The 22,969-nt window shown below is 42.0% G+C and overlaps 1 protein-coding gene across 3 annotated transcripts in view; it reads right to left on the bottom strand.

Moving 5' to 3' along the window:
• Window positions 1–22,969, bottom strand: part of nlgn2a (neuroligin 2a) — a 242,338-nt gene that overhangs the window by 68,953 nt on the left and 150,416 nt on the right. For all 3 annotated transcript variants that reach the window (XM_026161606.2, XM_026161610.2, XM_080299829.1), the window contains one exon: window positions 15,242–15,391. In XM_026161606.2, the coding sequence (XP_026017391.2) occupies window positions 15,242–15,391 (150 nt within the window). The remainder of the gene's footprint in view (window positions 1–15,241; window positions 15,392–22,969) is intronic.

Here is a 22,969-nt window from a genome sequence, read left to right as displayed (position 1 = left end):
CAGCAGAGCAGGCTGACAGGAAGAAGCGCAGGGTGGTGTAATGGGAAACAGCAGGCGGTGTGTAAATCAGTGAGGAAATGATGCGAAGATAAACAGGGCACAGCGGCACGGTGGAGCAGCGGTTAGCGCTGTTGTCTCACAGCAAGAAGGTCCTGGGTTTAAATCCAGCCTGTGAGTTCCTCCCAAAATCCAAAGATATGCTGGGCTTAGGCTTACTAGTTATTTAGTTAAGTGTGAATGCGAGCGCGGTTGTCTCTGGGACAGACTTTCACCCTGTCCAGTGTGTACCTCTATGTAAAAAAAAAAAAGAAGAAAAAAAACATACTAAGTCTCAGGGACAGGACCTCAAAATGATGTCATCATCGCAGACACTCAGGAAAGTAAATACCTGGAGCTGCTATATCATTTATATTGTGAGACAACACTTTTTTAAAGATGTAAAAATCTATCACAGACAGTATGTTATAGCACCGGTCCCCAACCTTTATTAATGTCAGACAATATTTTCACGGACCGGCCTTTAAGGTGTCGCGGACAAATACAACAGGATACGACCAAGACAGAAACTGTGGTATTTTTTAAAATATAATAATAAAAAACACAAATTCACTGTGTAATTGTGTAACTTTATTACCTTAAATCTGCAACAAGATTGAGAGTAACATCCCCCTCTCTGCCCCTTAATGCTCTCTGGTCGCTATGGTAACACGTAAATATTTCTTTCAAACTAAGACACACAACTACAACACAGGAAAAGACCCAGGGAAACCTGGAAACCATAAATTTCCGTACCGGTCCGTGTACCGGTCCGTGGCCCGCGGGTTGGGGACCTCTGTGTTATAGCATTTGTAAAAGCTTTTACTATTTTTGCTGTGAGCCTAGGTTGATCACGGTGGCCAGGACTAGTCAGCAATACCTTTTTTTGACTGATTATCCAGCACAAAGAATAAATGTTTGGAGGTACAAAGTTCCTCGTATTCCTGGTGGTTCTGATATGAGACCAGATGACATTAAGGACGACGTTCCCAATCTTTTTAAAGATCTTAAGGCGTTTCTAAAAATATCCCCCACATGTATCGAAATTCTAAACACTGTGCAACAATCTAGCAGCTAAAACAACAGAAGAAGAAATTACATTTTTTAAGCGCCCAAGGCTGCAATCCTGCTGACCGAGAGCAGATTATTGAATTTCTTTCTATCCAATTCTTCACATTATGAGATGCCTTTAGGGCCAAACTAATTTATTGGCAGCTTTCACCTTTATTTCACTTCAATCCTAATTTTACAAAATGTCAACACTCTGTGTGTTTTGTCATTGCTCTCAGGTCCAGATGGCTTCATGAAGGGCTCCTGGTTTTAGATATTAGATGGCATTAATGTTTAACGCCCAAGCAGGTATAAATTTACAGCAGTAGATGCACTGACTTCAAATAAAGCCACACAACATGGATACTGTCAGAGGAGAGGCAAAGAAAGCCATTTTAATTCACTCGGGTGAAAAATCCATCACCTGTCATTCATAACTCACACATAACTCACAGGTGACAGCATCAACTTCACAGGATCATGGAGAGGTGTTTGGGAGTATTCGGAAAATCATTAAAAACAAGCTCAAGCTTAAGACGAAGCAGAACAGAAGGCAAAACATAAAGAAAGAAAGAAATGAAGGAAAATCACATTTAATGGTGTAACACTTTCAATGGGGGATAGCTTCTTGTTCACAGAAAAGTCGGCTCGTGTTTGTGATTACATTAGTAATTCACTGCAACCAAAGCACATACTTCTGTTTGAGTGAATGCTAAGAGAAACAAACACACGCACAGCCTACAGTGCAGTGAGCATTAAATACACAGCAGTGTAGAATCCTAATGCCATATGTTAATTATTACGTCTTTGTGTTGGCTGCGTGCAAAGAGAGCTCAAAGGCTGACACAAACATCACACGGCACCGCGGCGGGTTCCACATACAAATGCTGACTGCTTTTCTTAGCAGTGTTTACACTCGCTAACAGCCTGTCTTTATGAGCGCCAGTCTGAATGTACAGATGCACGCGGATGATCGTTTGGTTCCCCAAACAACTCCGCTATCCCCATGGGAGAACTAAGTCCCCCAGTTAGCCCTGTAGCGCTGCGCGATGATTCAAACGGCTGTCATCCCTCTGTAATGATGATCCATCCGCAGCTATTACCAGCCCATGGTTTCTCACTTACCAAGCTGATTGTTTGACATGTGAGACATACATCAGGGTAATTTGCCCTATAACTCTTTTTTTTAAAAGAGCACCCAAAGCAAACCACGCACTGTGTGTGAGGATGGGAGTCAGAAGTTGGAGGTAAATGAAACGGAAGATGAGCAGAGGACAAAACATGGGAGCAAATGGAGAAGAGAAGGTAAAAGTAGTAAGAAGGTAAAGAGGGTGGCCGCCTATGGTTTTATAGCCAGGTCTCAATGGGAATTATCAGATTTGTGCCCAGTAAAGAAACACGTCAAGTGTTATATAACCCCCAACAAAGCCCAGTTTTGAGTCCAACACTGGATTACGTCAATGAAAAAGATGAAGAGACAAGAAAAATGATTCACTGTGCTTTAGGTCACTAATATAAACTCTAAGACTGTCATCCACCTCTGTTAACTCTGTTCTAATGCAGTTCAGTTCAAGGTTAATTCAGTGTCATGTAGATATAGCACCAGTGCCCAAGAACATCTCGAGAACATCTTATCTCAAGGTGTTTTCGATAAGGCCCTACAATATTAGAGAAAACCCCAAGAATCGATGAGGAAGCACTTGGCAACAGCGTCAAGGAAAAACTCTGCTTTAACAGGAAGAAACCCCTTGAAGAACCAAAACAGCAGAGCAGAAAGAGACCATAAACAAAACATGACAGGAGAAAGTAGACAAAATGGCATGCAGCAGAGGCATGTAAGCACATGGAGAGTAAAACCGATGGGAGTGAAGAAGAAATTGCATGATGGGAAGTTCCTCAGTACCCTGGGCCTATGGCAGCGTAAGTAAGACATGGTTCCGGGTCAACTAATCCTGCCTTGACTATTAGCTTCATTAGAAAGTAAAGAAATGGTTTCTGTGTCCTGAATCCAAACTGGGAGCTGATTCCACTGGTGAAGGACCAGATCGCTGAAGGATGTACTTTTAGAAACATTAGGAACTAAAAGTTAGCCTGCGGTCTGTTGGGATACTATGAGGTGTTCAGGCTACAATGAGGGCTGATCGTTTGCAACAGTGGGAAAGGCAAGCTTTTGAATCATTTAGAAAAAAAAACACTGAAGCTTTTATGACACTGTGGCTGTTCTTTATGATTAAATCTAAACTCAAAGTCTTTACAGATTTATAATGTTGGAGATGTGAAGGTAGGAAGCACTGCTGGATAAAGTGACCTTTGAAAGTAACTTGTCACATTATAACATTACTGCCTGAAGGTAACATAACACCCTGTTGCAACTCCTTGTGCATATTAGTTACATAGTCCAGAGGGCATGCACACTACATTACGAGTGCCTCTGAATGTACTGAGTGGGTCTCGCTGCACGATATTATCACTCTGTGGACATCAGTAGCATCTTTTAGAAGAGTAGCAGTTTTCCTTTGCTAAAAGCCTGTGTTTAGCTAGCAGATGCTAGTTTCATGCAGGTGACAGATACAATCTGCATTTCCATAAATCAATTTCAGGTGCTTTTTAAATAAAGTGGTAATACAAGGATTACTTTCATGACGTACAGACTGTCCTTTGTGCCACCTTGCTACACAAGCTTTATTTTTTATGGCAACAAAAGGAACAGTGAAATAATAACCAAACTCCAAAACACATGATTCAATACTGCCTTGCAAGAGAAAAGAGACTTTCAATACAATACTTTTACTGTATTGTATTGGATTAATTGAAAGAGAAGCCACGGTTCTGACTTGGAGAAGAAAGAGTGGGTGTTGGCATAAGCAGCGGGTGTCCTCTTGAAATAAGAAAAACCGTCACTAGTGGGAATGGTTCCCTATTAGGATTATTGGAAGTTCCTTTAAGGTGAATTATGATGAGAGCAGAAGAGAAGATGAGAAAGTAGGAGTCAGATCAGCTGACTGACTGGCTGAGCATCAAGGCCATGGACAAACAGAGGAGAAACGACGTCTGGGGACAGATGAAAAGAAGTCATGAGGGATGTCTGAAAACACGCCTGAAACTGTGTTAATGTGTGTGTCAGCGCAGGAGAGCGTCTCACCTGTGTGTGTGTGTGTGTGTGTGTGTGTGTGTGTGTGTGTGTGTGTGTGTGTGTGTGTGTGTGTGTGTGTGTGTGTGAGACAGAGGCTAGCTGAGGTGCTAATCCCCTCTCAGAAAACAGTGGACCAGCCTGTCCTCTTTCTCAAAGTCACACTCTATACCGCCCAACACACTTAAGACACTATGGTCCCCCTTTCTCTCCTCTCACACAGAGTCAATAGGACTTTGCTCATCAATTCTGTCGGGGGTTGCTATGGAGACTGAGAATATTGTGTGTGCGCGCGTGCATGCGTGCGGTTGGCTGTGGTGTACAGCCCGCGCGTGTCTTAATATCTTCTCTGGTCCTGTCAGGTCACGTTTCACACTGATGTCTGCCTGTAGTACGGCACGCGCAGCCCACCCCCCGCAACTAAAGACCCCCCACAGAAGCCTGGAGGAGACATTTTTCAAATCCACGCTCTATGAATACCAATTCAAAAGTAACAGTGTAAAAAAGTGTGTGTGTGTGCGTGCGTACTGTAATGAAGAGTCAATGCCATCGCTCCTGCGTGCGTGCGCACAGACAGCAGCATGAAGCATATATAATTGTGCCCTAGCTGAATGTCTACTCTAGTGCACACTCAAAAATATGCAAGTTTTATTTTTAGCATCGCAGGCAAATGGAGCCCCTCTCCTCCCTCATCTCCTGCTCTCTGCCCTCACTCTCCCCCACTGTCACTTCTCTCATCTCTTAAAATCTCTCACCCTGTATTCTCAGAGCGTCTTGGCCGCGCACACACACACAGGCGGCATACATTACATCCATGCAAGGGGTTGCAGCACTAAAAATAACAAATTCTATAAGCTTTGTGCCATGCTGTTCCACCTCTGTGCTCTTATCATCATTGTTAATGTCTGAATGAATGCACAGTCTCATTTTCTCTCCTCTCAGGCAGCCGAGGGATGTAAAAAGCTTGCTGGGGTGGAGGTGACGTATGTACTGTAAGCACGTCTGTCTCCACGGCAGCCGAGCCAAGGTCAATTGCTCGGTGGCCCGGTGAAGCTTTTCATTACATATTTAACTCGGCCGAATTCCCTGCGGAGACCTCGCCGGAGACTGCCTGCTGCTCCTCTCTACCCCTTCGAAGCCCGTCTCGCTGCAAGCCCGCCTGTCTGGCTGCAGACAGGTACGACTCCACCGCATTAGCATACGCACAGAGTCAGGCGTGTCCTGCTAGGTGAATAATTCCACGGTGGTTAGCATTTGTGTAGCGCCGCCACGGCTGGCGAGGCAGCTGTTAAATAAGGGCGTCAGGGAAGACAGAGAGAGAAAAGATCACATCTCTCAATCAGCCAGACGGAAAAAAAAGACCCCCAACCTCTATTACTGCCATCCTGTCTGTGCTCGACTTTCATTTTGTTTTTCTTAAATGCTCACGTATCAACTCTATCACGCACACACAGACACAAACATATAGATAAAGCCCAGAGGGGAGAGATTAGCAGAGAGAGCGAGAGAAACTATTTATTTACATGCTAATGGAAATGTAAATCCCAGCTATGCCTTTATTCCTTAATAACTGTTTTCGAATAATAATAAAAAAAGAAGCAAAGTGGGGGAATTTTTACATTATTATTAAAAAGAAATTATAATAAGTCAAGACTAGTTCTTTCAAGAAATGGTTTTTGGAGGTTTTCTTCCCACAGGACACAGAGCGACTCTGCTGTCCTGACTAGGATTGTAACTCGCTAAATGAGATGCTGTGAAGGGTTTACAATGGATGGATTAAGGAGCAAGTTGCCACAAGGGAGAGGCGATCTAAATAGGCCGCAGAAGTAGCAAAGCACTAACCAGGATAAAGGCGGGAGCTGCAGTCTGGGATGAAGGTAAGAGTGGAGTACATCTCACTAAATAAAGTGCTTTGAATTGTGGGTAAGATTAGAAAAGCAGTATAGAAACACTACCCGGGTTCAACACAGAGAACAATTTGACTGTCACCTGCTTCAAATATTTTTAGTCCTCGAAAGAAAGAGGATTTTTTCCCTTTTTTAATTGGAAATCAGGACAAAATAGTTTTTTGCTCATCAGTAGACAGTTACGTTGAAACCAAGCACACCATTGCTGTTCTTGTGACATTGCCAATAAGTTTGATGTGTCACATGGCCCTCTTCCTAGTGAAAAAACAAAAGTTGTATCCAAGATGGCTGACTTCTAAATGGCCACCATGGTCACCACCCATCTTGAGGAGTTTGCCCCCTCACATATACTAATGCGCCACAAACAGGACTTTAATATCACCAACCATTCCCATTTTATTACGGTGTATCCATATAAATGGCCCACCCTGTAGACAGTGTTGAGTGTATTGTAACAGCAATGACGTGTGAACCCTGCTTCCAGGTCCAAACTACTCTGTGTTTATTAAAGCTGTTGCTTTTTTTTTTTTTTAACATGTTTTAATGCTTTGTATTCCTGCAGCAGTATATGAATGACTAACCTCGTATTGTGGATGGATTATCTCAGTTGTTCTCCTGACTGAAGTTTGGAACATTTACAGCATCCTGCCATGCGATTGCATTTGTCCCTAACCATCAGGAAACCTCACATTAACTGTTATAGCGAGTCAACGCTAGACAGTTTAACTTAGGGTTATATATCCCTTTTTTTGCATGACAATTCTGTACGTTATACATCAAACCATTGTAACATAGTAACTTTAACCTTGGTAGGATGCAATGTGCTATGACTATCATCACAAGGTGGCATCTAGAAGCTGCTTGGTAACTGCTATTCAACAACAAATTCTGAATAACACCCTGTTAACAAGAGGCATCAGACCTGTTAAACATGCACTAAAAAAGCCTGAAAGAAGAGAAACTTTCAAAGCCACAGACAACTACAGCTGTCAGAGTGTTGCGTGGAACTAAGATCCTGTAAAAACTCAGCTAGCTTTTAAAACACGTCACAAGTCTGCCATTGCCAAAGAGCTTCTAATATTCTCCAGTATGCATACATGTATATACACTTGATGGGGCGACCGTGGTTCAGGGGGTTGGGTAGCTCATCTTGTAACTGGAAGGTTACCGGTTTGAACCCCAGCTCTGTCTGTCCTGGTCGTTGTGTCCTTGGGCAAGACACTTCACCTACAGCCTACTGGTGTTGGCCAGAGGGGCCGATGGCGCGATATGGCAGCCTCGCTTCTGTCAGTCTGCCCCAGGGCAGCTGTGGCTACAACTGTAGCTGCCTCCACCAGTGTGTGAATGTGAGAGTGAATGAATAGTGGAATTGTAAAGCGCTTTGAATGTCCTGAAAAGCGCTATTTAAATGCAATCCATTATTATTACTTGAGAAATAAAAAGAGAACACTGATGACTGATGACAGAGGGATTTTGACTCAGTCTGCGCTCCAGATGGGTTAATTATTAATCGCGTTAGTCGTGATTACGGCACGTTAACGCTCATAGCACTAAAAAATTGTAAGGTTGCCATTGGCTTTAATCCAGATGAAAGAGGTAAACCTAAGAATGTAACCAAAGCGGCGTGCCACTAGTTCAGATGTATAGTGCAAGCAAAGTACTCAAACACGACTAAGTTGCATGAGCATGTACGTGTCCACCATCCGGCTGAGTATGATAGGCTATCACCAGTTTCTGCACCTCCATCAACAAGCAGATGAGGTGGGGGCAGATGAAAGAGGGTGCTGTTAAAACAGCATTATTATTCTGTTGACTGCTTCTATTAGCTCCATCATTATTAGCAAACTTACTCATGAGCAGATAAATAAATAAATAAATCGCCGATGGGCTCAGCCTATCATCGATAGTCGTTATTTTTCATCAAGTCGCCCACCCCTACCTGTGCCAAAAACATTTACTATACATTAAATGATTTGAATTTTATGTGTTTATAAGTTTTGACAACCAGATTCAAGTTCAGGAGCAGAATAAATTGCACTTCCTTTTGCTCTCCAGATACAGTATGGGCAAGGCATGTTTCAAAGACCAGCTTTAAGTCCTAATTAGCAGCAGTGCATTCCAATTAACTCAACTCCAGCTTTAATCATTTATATGATCAGGGTAATTAAATACATCACGACGTCGAAACCATACAGCACAGGAAACTTTGCGAGACCCAGACTAATTTGTGGTAGGCTTCGTAAACCAAGACCACAAAACTGAACTCTTGCACTGCTGACTGCAGCACCGGAAGGCTGCATCGCTGATGATATCGAATATAATCTCATGCGAAGACGTCGGCCTGCGCAGAAACACACGCTGTTTCGAGTTTTCATATCACGTGGCCACATCTAGCTTCTGTATCAATAATTCCTGCATCGCCCTTCCAAATCGACATGTCGGATTGCTGAAGCAAGAACACAAACAGCAGAAACCATCGCACAGCGTATCCACAGAGCAGACATTGATATGCGTGACTGCATGCACCTACACGTGCCTGGTGCACACCACCTCTAAACACACAAACGCTCGCTTCTAACCCCACACTAGCTTTGCCTCTCTCTGTCAAAGGAAAATGCCATCCATCATGCAGGATGCATGGGGTGAAAGATTACTCACATTTCTCCCAATCATGGCCAAATTGCTCTGGATGGCTCTCATATTTGGGAGATGGCTGTGGCCGTCTCTTTGCATACAAATGACAAAGTCTCCCCCGCAATTTGCTTTCTCCTTGACTCAAAGAATGTGATGAGAGAGTTACAGACAGGGTGCAGGAAGAAGAAAATGCAGAATTGCAGCTGGAGGACTGGAAGGAGGGAGAGAGATGTAACATACAAGGACAGATAATTAAGTCCAACCTAATGCTCACGTCATTAGGTAGGGCGTGATACTCGGGGAGAATCTAATGCCGCTGCGACACCTGACTTATTTTTATCATCTTTGAAAAGTACATTTGTAATCCACACATTTAAATGTCTTTTGTACAGGATTACTTTCTTCTAAAAGTCAACACACCAGGTTCAAGCTGGCATGAAACAGCACTATGAATATCCTCAGTATGCAGAGCTATCATACAGCATTGCTCTATAAGAGTACTAACAGATATGTGACGCTGTCGTTGACCACATATAAAAAAACTATTTACATCTTACTGATAAAAACAAATCAAAGAGCGCTGGGAGCACGAATTAACAAGTTAACAAGCCAACAGTGTAGCCAGGTTTTAGTCTGGAGGTAGAAACCTAATGCCTGAAAAGTTACCAATCCCCTTGTTATGTTGAGAAAAACAGGAAACTAGCCTTTGCTTTCTATTCCCAAGTTCATCTAACCTGGAACTTTGCTAGAATTGCTTTTCCTTTCAGAAACAGGGTTTCTGCCAGTCTATTACAAGCTTGGTGGCCCATCTGGTCTAAACTGATCCACTGCTGGTCCTAAGCACTGTGGATTCTTTTTCATACATACACAAAAATATAAGCATTAAGCTGGCTAATATACAGCCATGGTTAAACAAAAGTACACACAATGATTGAAAAGCTCTTTTATTTAGTAACTGCTTTCTGTATGACTTTATCAATCTCTCACATGTTTGCTTGCTTTGATCATTAATGCCACGTAACAGACACGCAGACTGATGGGCAATAACAACTGTTGATAAGGTTCCTCTGTGGCATTGTGGTAACACAAACCTGAATGCGCTTAACAACAAGCTGCCAAATTGTTCTTTTATAGTGGTCCTCACTCTTGATGCACTTCTAAGGAAGTCAAGGAAATCAAGTACATTTGTTTAGCAGGGCCTTGCTGCTTTTACCCTCTTAGTTCCTGTATTAACAGTGACAGTGTACTTCTACTTCTTCAACATTTTACTTAGTAGTCTGCTGTTGCCATTAGCTGTTAAAGCTATAAAAATAGCTCAAATAACTACATGAGTTTCAAAGGGAATAAAGGATATGGCAAATATACTGTAATTTACAATGAGTTTAGCTGTTCAGATGATATTCGACTACCTCCAGACACAAATTCAGGACTAACAGAGGTAAGATGAGTAAAGTAAAGCTAACTGTGATTTGGTGCTTCCTCTCTATTAAATGTTGTAAAAATGAAATAAACTACCTGGTACCATGAGAAATACTAGCATGCTCCCATGTTTTTCTCAATCATTTCAATTTGACAGAAGAAAAAAAAGAAAATACCTTTTTCACACTTTTACAGTTGTGTCAGTCAGGTTAGCTAGCGTGATAGCACTCAGGATAGCCATGGCATTGCAGTAGTATTCACAATATTCTGTATGATAACAAGTGTGTGCCGGCTGCTAATGAGCACCACTTCACCTGCAAGCTAATTGGAGCTAATTACAGCTCCACAACCCTGGTGGCAGCACTTTTAGGAGGAGAATGACACTAGCGCTGACTCTAAACCACAGCGGCTAGATTTTGGCTAAAACTGTCACTCTTAACAAAGTAACAAACTTGTTACCAGCACTTTTCTGTAACAATTAACTTGATGAGAAGAATTACACTTTTATAGATAGCAGCAATCAACAATAACAAAAGCAACAAAAAGGCCTTTTAACAGTCCTTTAATAGATATTTCATATTGCATTCTGTTATTCACTGTAGCAAAAAATGCTGATGAATTCAATAGGGAAGCACTGAAAAGCAAACACTTTAGGTAATTGCATGCAAATGAAAATGTGTCACCGCAGTAAAGGCGGTTTAAATGCTCCAAAAACAACACAGCAACATCCTTTAAGAAAGAAACAAAACAAATCAAAGCCAGGCTGCCTATTTTAAAACAGCTTCCAGGAGCCCGCTCTCTCTTCGGCTAATGAAATATCTAAAGCACTTAGTTTCCTTTAGTTAGCACCTGCCTCCTTAGAGGCATGTTCCTCCTCTCCAAGCTAAATTACTTGGTCTCAGTGGAGCGAGACAGAGTGCGGTAACAAAGAGGAGAAGTCGAGTGTATTTTCAAAAAAGGGATGACGCGCTCGTGCTGGAGAGCTGAGGTGGCAGACAATAGTGTGCTGGCAGATCTCACAGTGAACTGAGCAGACAGGTTACAGCGTGCTACACCGGGCCTGTAAAGCCACTTTAACCACTTTCCAAATCCCTCACTTTCTCTCAGTGCTGCCGCTGGTACTAACAGCTCAAAAGTGCATCATAACCAAACCTTCCCCTACCAAAATACTCCGCAAAGGTTTGTTTTTTTTTGTTTTTGTTTTTTACAATGCCTACTCTCTGTGGAATGAATTATACATCTGCAAAACAGTCATCTGAAAGTTGGCGTGCAGTTAAAATGAGGAATTGTGAGGTGCATTTCCACGTCAGTAAAAATGCCACATCTGTATATGATTTGCATGCTTGTTCTCTTCTTCCACTCCTATGTTTAATAGACTTCCTGGCAATGCAGGACTCAGTGGCCAAATAAAAAAACAGGATGTATGGTGACAAGTAGGGCTGCCACGATTTGTCGACTAGTCACGATTACGTCGACTATCAAAATCGTCGACGACTGATTTAATAGTCGACGCGTCGTTTGAAGCTTTGTAAGATCACAAAAGACGCAGGAATAATAGCAGGATTTAAGAGTGTAATAACGGACTGAAACAGAAGATAGCAGCATTGCATGTACAAGGATGCCAGCTACCGTTAAACCCCGAAGAAGAAGAAGAAGCAGCTGTGTCCCAGAATTCATAGCGCAGCCCAGCTCAGTTTCCAACAATGGCGGCAGCTAGTTAGTTTTAATGTTACTCTTATTATTCTTTCTGGGTCACAAAATAAACGTTTAACATATTTTCAGGCGAGAATGTAGCTGTGTAAACCTCAAATATCTGCTCAGTTTATCAGGACACCACATATTTTCAAAAGCGCTCCGACGTTTTCGGAGACATCTGTTACCCACTAGCTCGTTAGCGAGCCGGGGGCTAGGCTCACTAGCGCCGTGAGAACACCGGACTCCCCGCAAAGCGTTTTCAAACCCACCGCCGTCTTTCGCTACTCAGGTTAAATATATATGAGTCACTTAGATAACTTAAAATGTTATTGTTTGGCTTTTTTTTAGTATTTTATTTGTTCCTGAGTAAATCAGTTTGTCTGAGATTAAAGTTATAGTTTTTACACAGCTGAATGAACGTCAAGCAGACAGCTGATTATCAGAAGTGTGAGATGCTCCAGAATCTACTCCGGTGTCCTGTTATATTTTAGATAGCAAGGAGTTTATTAAACTTCACCGAAACAATCTGCAAATTTCATTAAAATTTAATAAACTATCATCTTGTCTTTATTTTTAGTTAGCACTTACCTTAAACACTTAAAGCTGTAAGCTAATGATAGTTATATAAGAGCAGATGCTGCTGGTGCAATAAGCTGTAGTTTTACGTCCAATGGATGATGATCTGATTAGTCGACTAATCGCAAAAATAATCGGTGACTAGTCGACTATCAAAATAATCGTTTGTGGCAGCCCTAGTGACAAGAGTACGAGAATTAAGTAAGTAAGCTAAAAGATCTCACAAAGCAACAAATCATGCCACCACATAATGAAAAAGCTGACATACTTTTATTATCAGTCTGAAAAGAGCCATTTCTAAGGCTTTAGGACTCCAGTATTGAAGTGACTGGCCTACCAAGATTCCTCCAAGAGTCTACTGATGACTCATCAGGTCACAAAATAACACAGAACAATACTTAAAGACCTGCAGGCTTCACTTGCCTCAGTCAAGTTCAGAGTTCATGATGCTACAAGAATCACACCAGCAGTCAAACATGGTGGTAGTGTAACGGTCTTGGGCTGTTTTGTTGCCTCGGGACCTGTTAGACTTGCCATAATTGAGGGAAACATGAATTCTGCTCTGTATCAGGAAATTCTGAAGGACAATGTCCAACCATCATTGTGCTCTGAAGGTGTTGGTTGCATTTGGGTTATCCAAGTCCACCTCTGAATAGCTCAAAAAGAAACCAAACAAAATAAGATGCTTTGGTATCACCTTAAGCAGTCTGTTAATACTTTTCAGTCTGAATTATAACAATTCTACAAAGAAGAGTGGGCCAAAGTTCCTCCAAAGCACTGTGAAACATTCACTGCCGGTTATCACAAATACTTAATTGCAGCTGTTGATGCCAAGGATGGCACAACCAGTTATTAGGTTTAGAGGGCAATTACTTATTAACATAGTGCCGCAAGGATAATAAATAAGCAAAAAAAAAAAAAAAAAAGTCAGGAAGGGTGTAAACAGTTTTTCGCAGCACTTTAACTTTAACTCTATGTAGACCAGTGTTTCCCAACCTTTTGGAGCCACTGCACATATTTCACATTAGAAAAATCACACGGCACACCACCAAACAAAAATGTCACAAAAAGGATATTGATCATTTTCCCCCTGCGCACCAGGCACAGTGGAATTGGTTTGGTTTGTCCCCAGTATAATTTTTTTGCTTTCTTTTGACCACTACTCATGCCAGGGCTTCATCTGGGTCGGAATTTTCTCCAGGATCCAGGTCAGATTGACTACGTTTTCTTTTCAAATATTTATCTATTTATTTTTTACACGCTTTGTCGTCTCACTCACAGCATGACTATTATGTAATTTCTTCTTCGTCTTCTTCTGTTTTATTGGCAACCCAATTAATGAGAGCAGGTAGTTGTACTGCCCTCTAGTGGAAGAGAAAGTAATCAATCTGCCCGTTACTAATCAGGTTGAACCAGATAATCTTCCACGGCACACCTGATTATTTCTCATGGCACACCTATCCACAGTGGTTGGGAAACAATTATGTAGACAAATCTAGACACGATTTAAGGTAAGATTTTTTTTTTTAAATTTTAGGAGAAATCTAGTGCATATGAAGCCATGTGCTTCATTACTCCCAACTTAAAATAAGTCACTGTTGATTATGGCTCCATATATGTCTTCGACCACATTTTTGAAAGTAAAATTCTTCTGATTAATACATTGCAAAACCATATCTACCTTCTCTTCTACCTGCTCTTCATTCTACTTATTCTGCGTTCTTCTATTTTATGAGAAAAGGGACCATGATGCATGGTGGGATGGTGGTTAGCACTGTTGCCGCACAGCAAGAAGGTTCTGAATTCAATTCCACCACTAGGCCGGGGTCTTTCTGTGTGGAGTTTGCATGTTCTTATGTGGGTTCCCTCCGGGTACTCCGGCTTCCTCCCACAGTCCAAAGACATGCAGTTAGTGGGGATAGGTTAACTGATCAATCTAAATTGCCCATAGGTGTGAATGTGAGAGCGAATGGTTGTCTGTCTCTGTGTGTTAGCCCTTTAACAGACTGGCGACCTGTCCAGGGTGTACCCCGCCTCTCGCCCTATGACAGCTGGGATAAGCTCCAGCACCCCCCACGACTCTGAAAAGGATAAGTGGAAGCGAATGGCTGGATGGATAAAACTGTGCACATCTTTATAAATTGCAGTCCTCCTGATTCAACCTGGTTTAGACTTCAGCATTTAACCATAAACACTCAAGGAGTCTTTGCACATTTTTATAATTTGATCCTTCCAGTCCCATTGTATCAGGCTCCACCACAATACTATCCACAACTTTACCAAATGATCGTGATCTATCCTGGCACCATCACCAAGGGATACCATGGAAACTAAGCTTGAATTGTAACATTTTTTATTTCTTTTTATTCACACTGCAAACTGGGTAAAGACAAGCCAAACTTCCTTTCTGGTGTGTTTCAGCTGAACGAGTCTGGCTAGTGTCTTCATCTCAGCTCCCCCTGTTTCCAAGAAAGGGTTTACAATGCAAAAGTTTTGTAAAAAACAAAAACAAAAACAAAAAAAAGGCCATCAGTATTCAAAGAAAATTAAAGAATTACACAATCGGTGTTTAGACAGTGAGGGGAAATCTATAAGCAAGTGAGCTGTAACGATCAGGCCCTGGACTGGTTGTCATTACAATGATGGATTCTATTCATGTCACCCATCATCGACTCAGTTTAGAGAAAAGAAGAAACGTTCTTTTAGCTCAGCGTTTGGGGAGATATGGAATATAAATCGAATCTATTTGTTGGTGCAAATCTGTTAGCATGAAAAAGTCATGAGGGCCACTCACCGAGCACGCCGAGCCTGTAGTTCATGGTTACCACGATCACGTTGCCGTAGGCGGCGAGGACGCTGGCATCAAACATGTTTCCTGTGCCTTCCATGTAGGAGCCGCCGTGAATAAACAGCATCACCGGCTTCTTCCTGCGGTCACGGATATCTACATGCACAAACAGGGAAAAACAGAGTGTGAAAGAACAAAAAGTCAATGACTGCATTCACAGTTATGATTAGACATTGTGTTAGACCATAGTATATGGAACAAACTGCAGCGTGATGAAAACACAGCACTGGATCAGTGCTGCATTACTTACTGCGGCTGGATGCCAACCTTTAAAAATGGGCTTGAGCTCATTTAGATTTCAGCCAATGATTCTAACAACAGGCAGTAACGAGAGGCGCCACCGTGAGAATCTTGTCAAATGTTTCCTGGTGATTAAAGCGAGAAAAAAAAGGCTTGAAGAAAATTACCAGCTACTGTAGTGCTTCACATTAGAGCCTGTCGTGCATCAGTCTTTACTTCACACTGAGGCCCAGATTGACTAAAACTGATGCAATTCCTAGCGCAGTGCAAAAGCATCTGTGTGTGCAACTGAAAATTGATGGCAGCCTGAGGCAATTAGTTTCAACAGAGAATGTCCAGATAAATTCACAGAATATCTGCACAACAGCTCTTATGATGGGGTAGCTCAATGTGTTGGTGTCAGAGTTCACCCCAAAGAGCTCTCTGCTGCAGAGAAGAGATGTTTAACACTTTTCAAACAGCCACTCTCTAGTAAACACACTCAAAGCAATGTGGCACAACATACAGAAGGTAAAAAAGAAGGTACCAGGATGACACTAGGAAACATATCAAAGCCGGGCCCCAGAGGAGTGGAGCTGATGTCTGTATACTCCCCTCTGAAGAGCATTCAGTGCGCAATCAACACAAAATAAAAGGCCACTGGCTCTCAATATATCATGTGTGCAATAAATTTCCATAATTTCCTCATTTTATTTTGCACCTTGGAACTCGGAACCCCCATAAATGCAAATTTCAAGTCGCCTTGAGCTGCAGAGACAGCTATAGAAACCTATTTCTGGGTCAACTCCCCTGTGTGGAATCTCTAGAAGAACACAGTTTTCTTGGACGCTATCATTTTTGCACTGGCACAAATTGTTGGTGGGTCCCGCCTGGAGGTGAAAAATGGAAAGATAGCTAAAAAGTTACCCATGAAAATGTTACGCAAGAACATTAGAAAACAAAGTTTAGCTCCAGAGTTGCTTCCCGTAAAGTTTTCTGTATTTATTTTACTGAAAGTAAGTATAAATGTGCAAACTGGAGGCAGGATCTGTCTATCTGGTTGTTCAGTCTGACGTCACTAGCCGTGTCTGGGCCTAAACTCCGCTGCAGGTCCATATATCAAACGATCACTATGGCATTACTGAGAGTTGAAAAACTGTCTAAAGTCTTTCATCTTTAATAAAATGATCAGCGTTCTGCTCTACCAGGTGTAACAATTGAGTTTAACATCCAGGCATCCATGAAAACGGAATTTATGACATTTAACGGAGTTAGAAGTTAGCAGGGAGTTAGCTCGCTAGCTTCTATCTAAATACAATATAGCATGTCCTGACTGCAGGGTTTTGGAAACAAATTAAAACGTACAGCTCTGTTATCACTTCCAGCATAAATGAAGACAGAAAACTAAACAGCAGTGACGTTTGTAGGGTTACTGAAGTTGGGCTAGCTGGTATATAATGATGTGCTACGTGACCGCTAGCGACACACAGCTATGTTAGCATAATATAAACAAGCTAACTTTTTTTCCACTCGATAAAAGTTGACGTGAGTGTTCTCGGTGGTCAGGAACAAATGTAATTGCATGGCAGGATGCTGTAAAAGGACCAAACTTCAGCCAGGAGAACAACTGAGATAATCCATCCACAATACGAGGTTAGTCATTCATATACTGCTGCATGGGCTGGGCTGTAGTTACATCGTAAGGTTTTAAAAACTGAGCTTAAATAAATGATTAGCGGTAATAAAAGCCGAGGGAGGTCAACAGTGATCACTGACTGTTTTAGGAGCTTTCTGAGATCAAATAGAAGAAAATACATAACATTAAACATGTTAACAACACAAAAGCCATATTAAACGCAGACTACTTTAGACCCGGAAGTAGGATTCGTCGCGTCATCACTGAACAACCGGATTATTAGCTATAGTGATTTAAACTAAGTTGTGGGGATAGGTTAATTGCCACTAGGTGTGAGTGTGAGTGCGAATGGTTGTCTGTCCCTGTGTGTTGGCCCTGCGACAGACTGGCGACCTGTCCAGGGTGTACCCCGCCTCTCGCCCTATGACAGCTGGGATAGGCTCCAGCGACCCTGAAAAGGATAAGCGGACGCAAATGGATGGATGGATTTAAACTAGTGTTGCCTGGACAACACTAACTTAAATAATAATGCTTAAAAATGTGAAAACAAGTACTTAAAAACATATTCTCTGCAATATATTGTAAACATGAATTTCTGAGGCAAGCTGAAGGTATTCAGTTAATGTAGACCTACTGTGTTATTTATTTCCTTATTTTCTCTTATATATAATATATGATGATATATACATATAATATACTGTTACAGTGGTGGATGCTCATATTAAACAAAAAATACAAACAATGACACAGTGATTTCTCTACCACTGGCTTGAGGGCATGGCCTGCCTCCCAAACAGAACACTTCTTTGACCCCACCCACTGGATGAACTGACAGGTTGCACCAAGACCTGGTAAAAGATGAATAAAGGCTATTCTGAACCATAAAACACTTAAAGCTACTCCAGTGGAGTCTAATTATAAAAATATGAAGCTGAAAATGAGCATAACAGGTGCCCTTTAAACTCTATGGTTGCTCAGGGAAGCTATGATGATAAATTCTGGCATCCTCCACTAAGAAACTCATGCAGCTCATTTCAGAAAGCATCCAATGTCAGTCCTGAGAGTTTTCAGCATACGCCCTCTCCTGCAGCGCTGTGCGTGCACGTAGGACGGTCCCCGATGGGCCCTCGTTGGCCTTTGAACCAGTCTCCTAGCTGACTGTGAGCAGCGTCGCTCCTGCCTGCCAGGAGCCTACGGTAGCATATGGCACAGAAGACTCAGAGGAGTGGCACAGTGACAGCAGCCCCTGTTGGCTTCTGTTTGTGTGTCTGCGAGTGTGTGTGTGCGTGCAGGCCTGAGGATATGAGCAAACAGTAGTGGCGAATAACCACATAAATAACCACTACTGCATCTATTATAGAAGGCAGGAGAGATGGAGGGCGTGCGGCTCTCTTTGAAAGCTGCTTATATATATGTAGATGCTGTGTTAAGTACACAAACGTATGTAAGGTGGCTGCAAATGTAGCACCGTAAATCTCCAGTGATAGACTAGGGTGTCACAGACACATCCATACAGAGCTATGGCGCTAAAACCAGCGCATCAGTCAGGCAGACACACTCACACCGGCGAGAGAGAAATTCACAGGCAGTTGCAATGGAGAAGTCGCTATGGCAACTGCTCCACTTTGACTTGTTTCCGCCTCTCCTGCCTCTCCCTCTCACTTGGACAAAGTCTCATTGACTGTTGCTGTGGCAACATATTGCTGTCCTGCATGCCTAACCCCATGATGCCCTTCGCCGTGCTTCTACCTGCATGTCATTTCATTAGCAGCGAATGACCACATGCGCACCTCCTACATGCATGTTTCTGCATTCTGCTGCAGCGGCATCGAGGGACAGAATGCAGATGCACACGCACACAAACCCACAAGATGCAAACACACACACACACACGCACAAAGCAGACTGTCACAGTTGACCTGTAGACTCGGCGTCCACGGATCAGTTACAGGGCGAATCGTTGTGGCACAGTGACTGATAGGACCGAGGCCCTCAAGGGTAACAAGCTCTCCTCTCTTTCTCTCTCTTTCCCTGCCTCTGGCTTTGTTGTGTTTCTACCACAACTAAAGCTTAGCGTGCGATGCCCACAGATGGGCTGGTGGTTAGCTCTCCACCCTCAGCTTCCATACTTGAACCACATGTGGGTTGAAAAAAATTCAATCATTCATCAAAGCGTGCAATCATGCTTTAAAAATACTTTTTGCATAATTTGTTTCTCTTCAGCTATTTTGTTGACAATGTGAACAGGTGCTGCACGACAACAGAATGTCCCATACCATGGAGGCAGCTGGGGAAATGGGATAGTGTCCACGTATACATACAAAGCCTCGACAAATCCTTAACGTCCATGTTTACAATGGGCAGATGGTGAATACTCTCACACAGGCATGAGCTAAAGGAGGGGCTTAAAGCTGACTCATTTGTTTTACACTAACGTTTGCATGTTCGACTAAAGGAATTAAATGGAGTAGATTTATAAAACAGGTCAACACAGCCACTGTACGGGGCGACCGACTGAGGCTTACTCGCGCTTTGTTTCATGGCTTTTATGGCTTTTCAGAAGTGTGTGCTCCATCTCTGCTAAAGTATGTAAATATTTCCATTTCAACAGGGAACAAAATCATAAACTTTTTGCTCAACTGCCTTAATCTGATAACAGCTATAGGCCACAGCTGTTTAACAGCATTTGATATTTTTCATATGATTTGTAATACTTTTTCCGTATAAGCCCTCAGTGAGTTATGTAAGTAACCACCTACAGCTGGTGTATAATTCCAAATGATTATATGTGTATTTCAGACCATAGTAAAACCTTTTTCTTGCAAATATCTTTAAAAAAATAGTAATTTTCATTTAATATTTCAAGGGAAAAAAGTAAAAAGTTCCAAGTTTCTATTTTTTCCCCCTTTTTCCTCCCACAGCTGATCCACTTCATATCAAGTAAGACTTTCTGTGTTTTACTTTTAGCTTATTATTAGTTTGTAGCTTTTCAACTTCACATACAAATGATTTAGCATTAGAGGGACCTTTTGCTTATTTTAACCTCTATTTTTTAATCTTAGACTCTGCTAGAGTAGAGGGCGCAGCACTCCAGCTTTCCCTCTGAAATAAAATGTATTAACAGCCTGCTCTTTTCAGGGCCTCACTCCCTTTATGGCAGCTTTTATCTGATTGGCCTTCCCTTGGAAACAGAGGGTTTGACGGCATATGGGAGAGAGGTCTCTGCTCAACGCTTTGCTCGAAGTTTAGCACTTGGCAGGCCGATATTGGCGAAACCATCCATCCATCCATTCTGTTCCGCTTATCCTTATCAGGGCTGCGGTGGGGCTGAAGCCTATCCTAGCTACCATAGGGTGAGAAGCAAGGTGCACCCTGGACAGATCATCAGTCTGTCGCAGGGCTGACACACTGACCATCTCTCACTCACACTTGTTAAGAATCCCCAATTAACCTAAACCCACTTACTGCATGTCTTTGGTTTTCACAAACATGGACGTAATTATTTGAAACTCTCTCCCTGTATGGTCATGGCAAATACTTGAAAAATCTCTTAATAACGTAACATTTGCTTTTATGTCATTGTGGAATAAATGATGAGGGTCTTGTCTTCGCGGTTATTGTAGTCATTTTTGTACAAAAACTGAGAACCTTGAATATTTGATGTTTCAGCACCTCAAATGCAGGCTGACAGCTTAACAGTCTAAAAGATGTCAAACTCAAGGACAGGGCCAAACCCGTCCTTTAAGATCTCAGCAGGTTTTGGCCCTTCGGTGTGTACGCAGCAACACACACCACACCGCAACTTTGCTTTCACTGTAAACTAACAAATTAGCTGACAGAGAACGGCACGAAAAGGAAAGTTGAAGATGAAGGCAGACAGTGCATCTTTAAAGAGAGGCCCGTGTATCCATTTACTACGAGTCGATGTCTGCGTTCAAAGACACAATCTGCATTGTCATTTTGAATCCACGCAGCAGCCGAGATACAGAGCCAAGGATAAGAAACAAGAAACAGAGTCTTCAAAAGGTTGCTGAACCGAAAGAACACATGCAGCTACGACATCACGTGCGTGCTCGAGCCAAATCTCAAAATGATGATGCTGTAAACGGGACATGAATTTTGCAAAAAACTACAAAGTTTATTTTAATTTTTTTGTGTGCAGCCAATTTCATGGCAGGACGCTAAGCTGTCCAGCATATGTAAACTACCTGATCAAAGATGTTTTCGTTTTTAATGAAATTTCTCAGGCAGCTGTTGGGTTGCCATGTTCAGTTCTCTGAAACAAGTAGTTGTTAGACGGCTGTATAGTAGTCGACTGTAACAAGGGCGCAAGATTTTTTTTTACTAAGTGAACAGATAGAAAAATACATTTTTTGCTGACTTTTGGGACTTGTTACAGGCTTCAGGTGGAGCAAATCACTAAAGGCAGAGTGGGATATCAAACATTAAAAATGTGAGTGTCAATAGGTTTTACGTGTCTGGATATAAAACCTAGATTACTAACAGGATTCCTTCAGTCATTCCAAATAAACTATGAACAAATCAGTTATGGTGTTAGTTCAGATAGCCTGCAAAGTCATATTGAGTTCAAATCCAGTAGATTCACTGATCCCAATGTTAACCAACAGCTGATGGCTCAAGTGTTATTTGTCTGTGCATCCAGATGTGAATAGGGTGAGCAATTTTACCCACTTTAGCCTGCCCACACATGTTGTGTATCTCCAAGCCACTTTGCAACCCAACTCCTGTCCAGCTCCTCCTTTCATTCTTTATCTGACATACTGAGTATCATACAGTGCTTAACAAATCTATTACACCACCCACCCAGTATAAGGTTTGCGCCACAGCTGATCTAAATGAACAGTAAGGGTTTTTCCACCAGTATGTGCAAGCTCTTTAACTGAAATTATATTTTTAACGCTAAAATATTACTAATCGTGTTACCCGTGAATTTTCAAATTTACTGTTTTATTAAAGGAACATATAGTAAAGCACATTATTGCTTTTTTATTAAAGAAGAAGAAATCCAGTGTGCCAGCTCAACACACAAAGTATCACATCACCTGCCTTTGTTCAACAGATTTCTGCTACTATGTATAAACGATTACTGACTACAAGATGTCTACAAAGCTGATACCTGCACCTGCATCGTGATGGTGTTAAGATATATTCACGATAAAGATGGTGTGATACATCGCTAAGAATCGCCTTCCACTTTCCCAACATTTGGAGTCAGAAGCAGGCCAATTTACTGAGGTATTTTTACATTTACAGTTCTTTCAAGTCATCCATGTCGACTCCTCGTCATGCAGAGTCATCATTTTATTCCCCCCTCCAGTGGGTTTTGGATACCCCCTCTATGTAAGTATCCTCTCTCCCCTTGTAGGATAATTAATATACTGATAAAAGCGGGACAATATCTGTCTTACTGAGCAGCCACTGAAGTCCGCTCATACAAATTTTGGGAGCTCAAGAGCAACATTTTCAAGCCTAACCACCGCGTGATATATTATATCTTCAGCGGGCCTAGTATTTGGTCTCGGATGAATATAAACAAGTTATAAATAATTTTCCAAAGTCCTGAGGGACGTAGAAGGGGAGAAACTCAATATCCTGACAACTATATGACTCTCAAAGTGTGCAGTTCTTGCACCATCTCTCATTAACATAAATACACACACCTCCACCTGCTATTTTTCCCCGGGCGACCATAGATCAAGATCCATTCTCACGGGACAGCTAAACCCTGCGACTTGAAGGCAGAAACTGTCCCTTGCATCCTATAGCAGTGAAATACCTCACAGACTACTGGAATATGT

This window comes from Astatotilapia calliptera, chromosome 3, assembly GCF_964374335.1.
Source record: "Astatotilapia calliptera chromosome 3, fAstCal68.1, whole genome shotgun sequence".
Classification (NCBI taxonomy): Eukaryota; Metazoa; Chordata; class Actinopteri; order Cichliformes; family Cichlidae; genus Astatotilapia; species Astatotilapia calliptera.
Note: the sequence above shows the minus strand (reverse complement) of the source record. Positions and strands in the feature narration are given on the sequence as shown.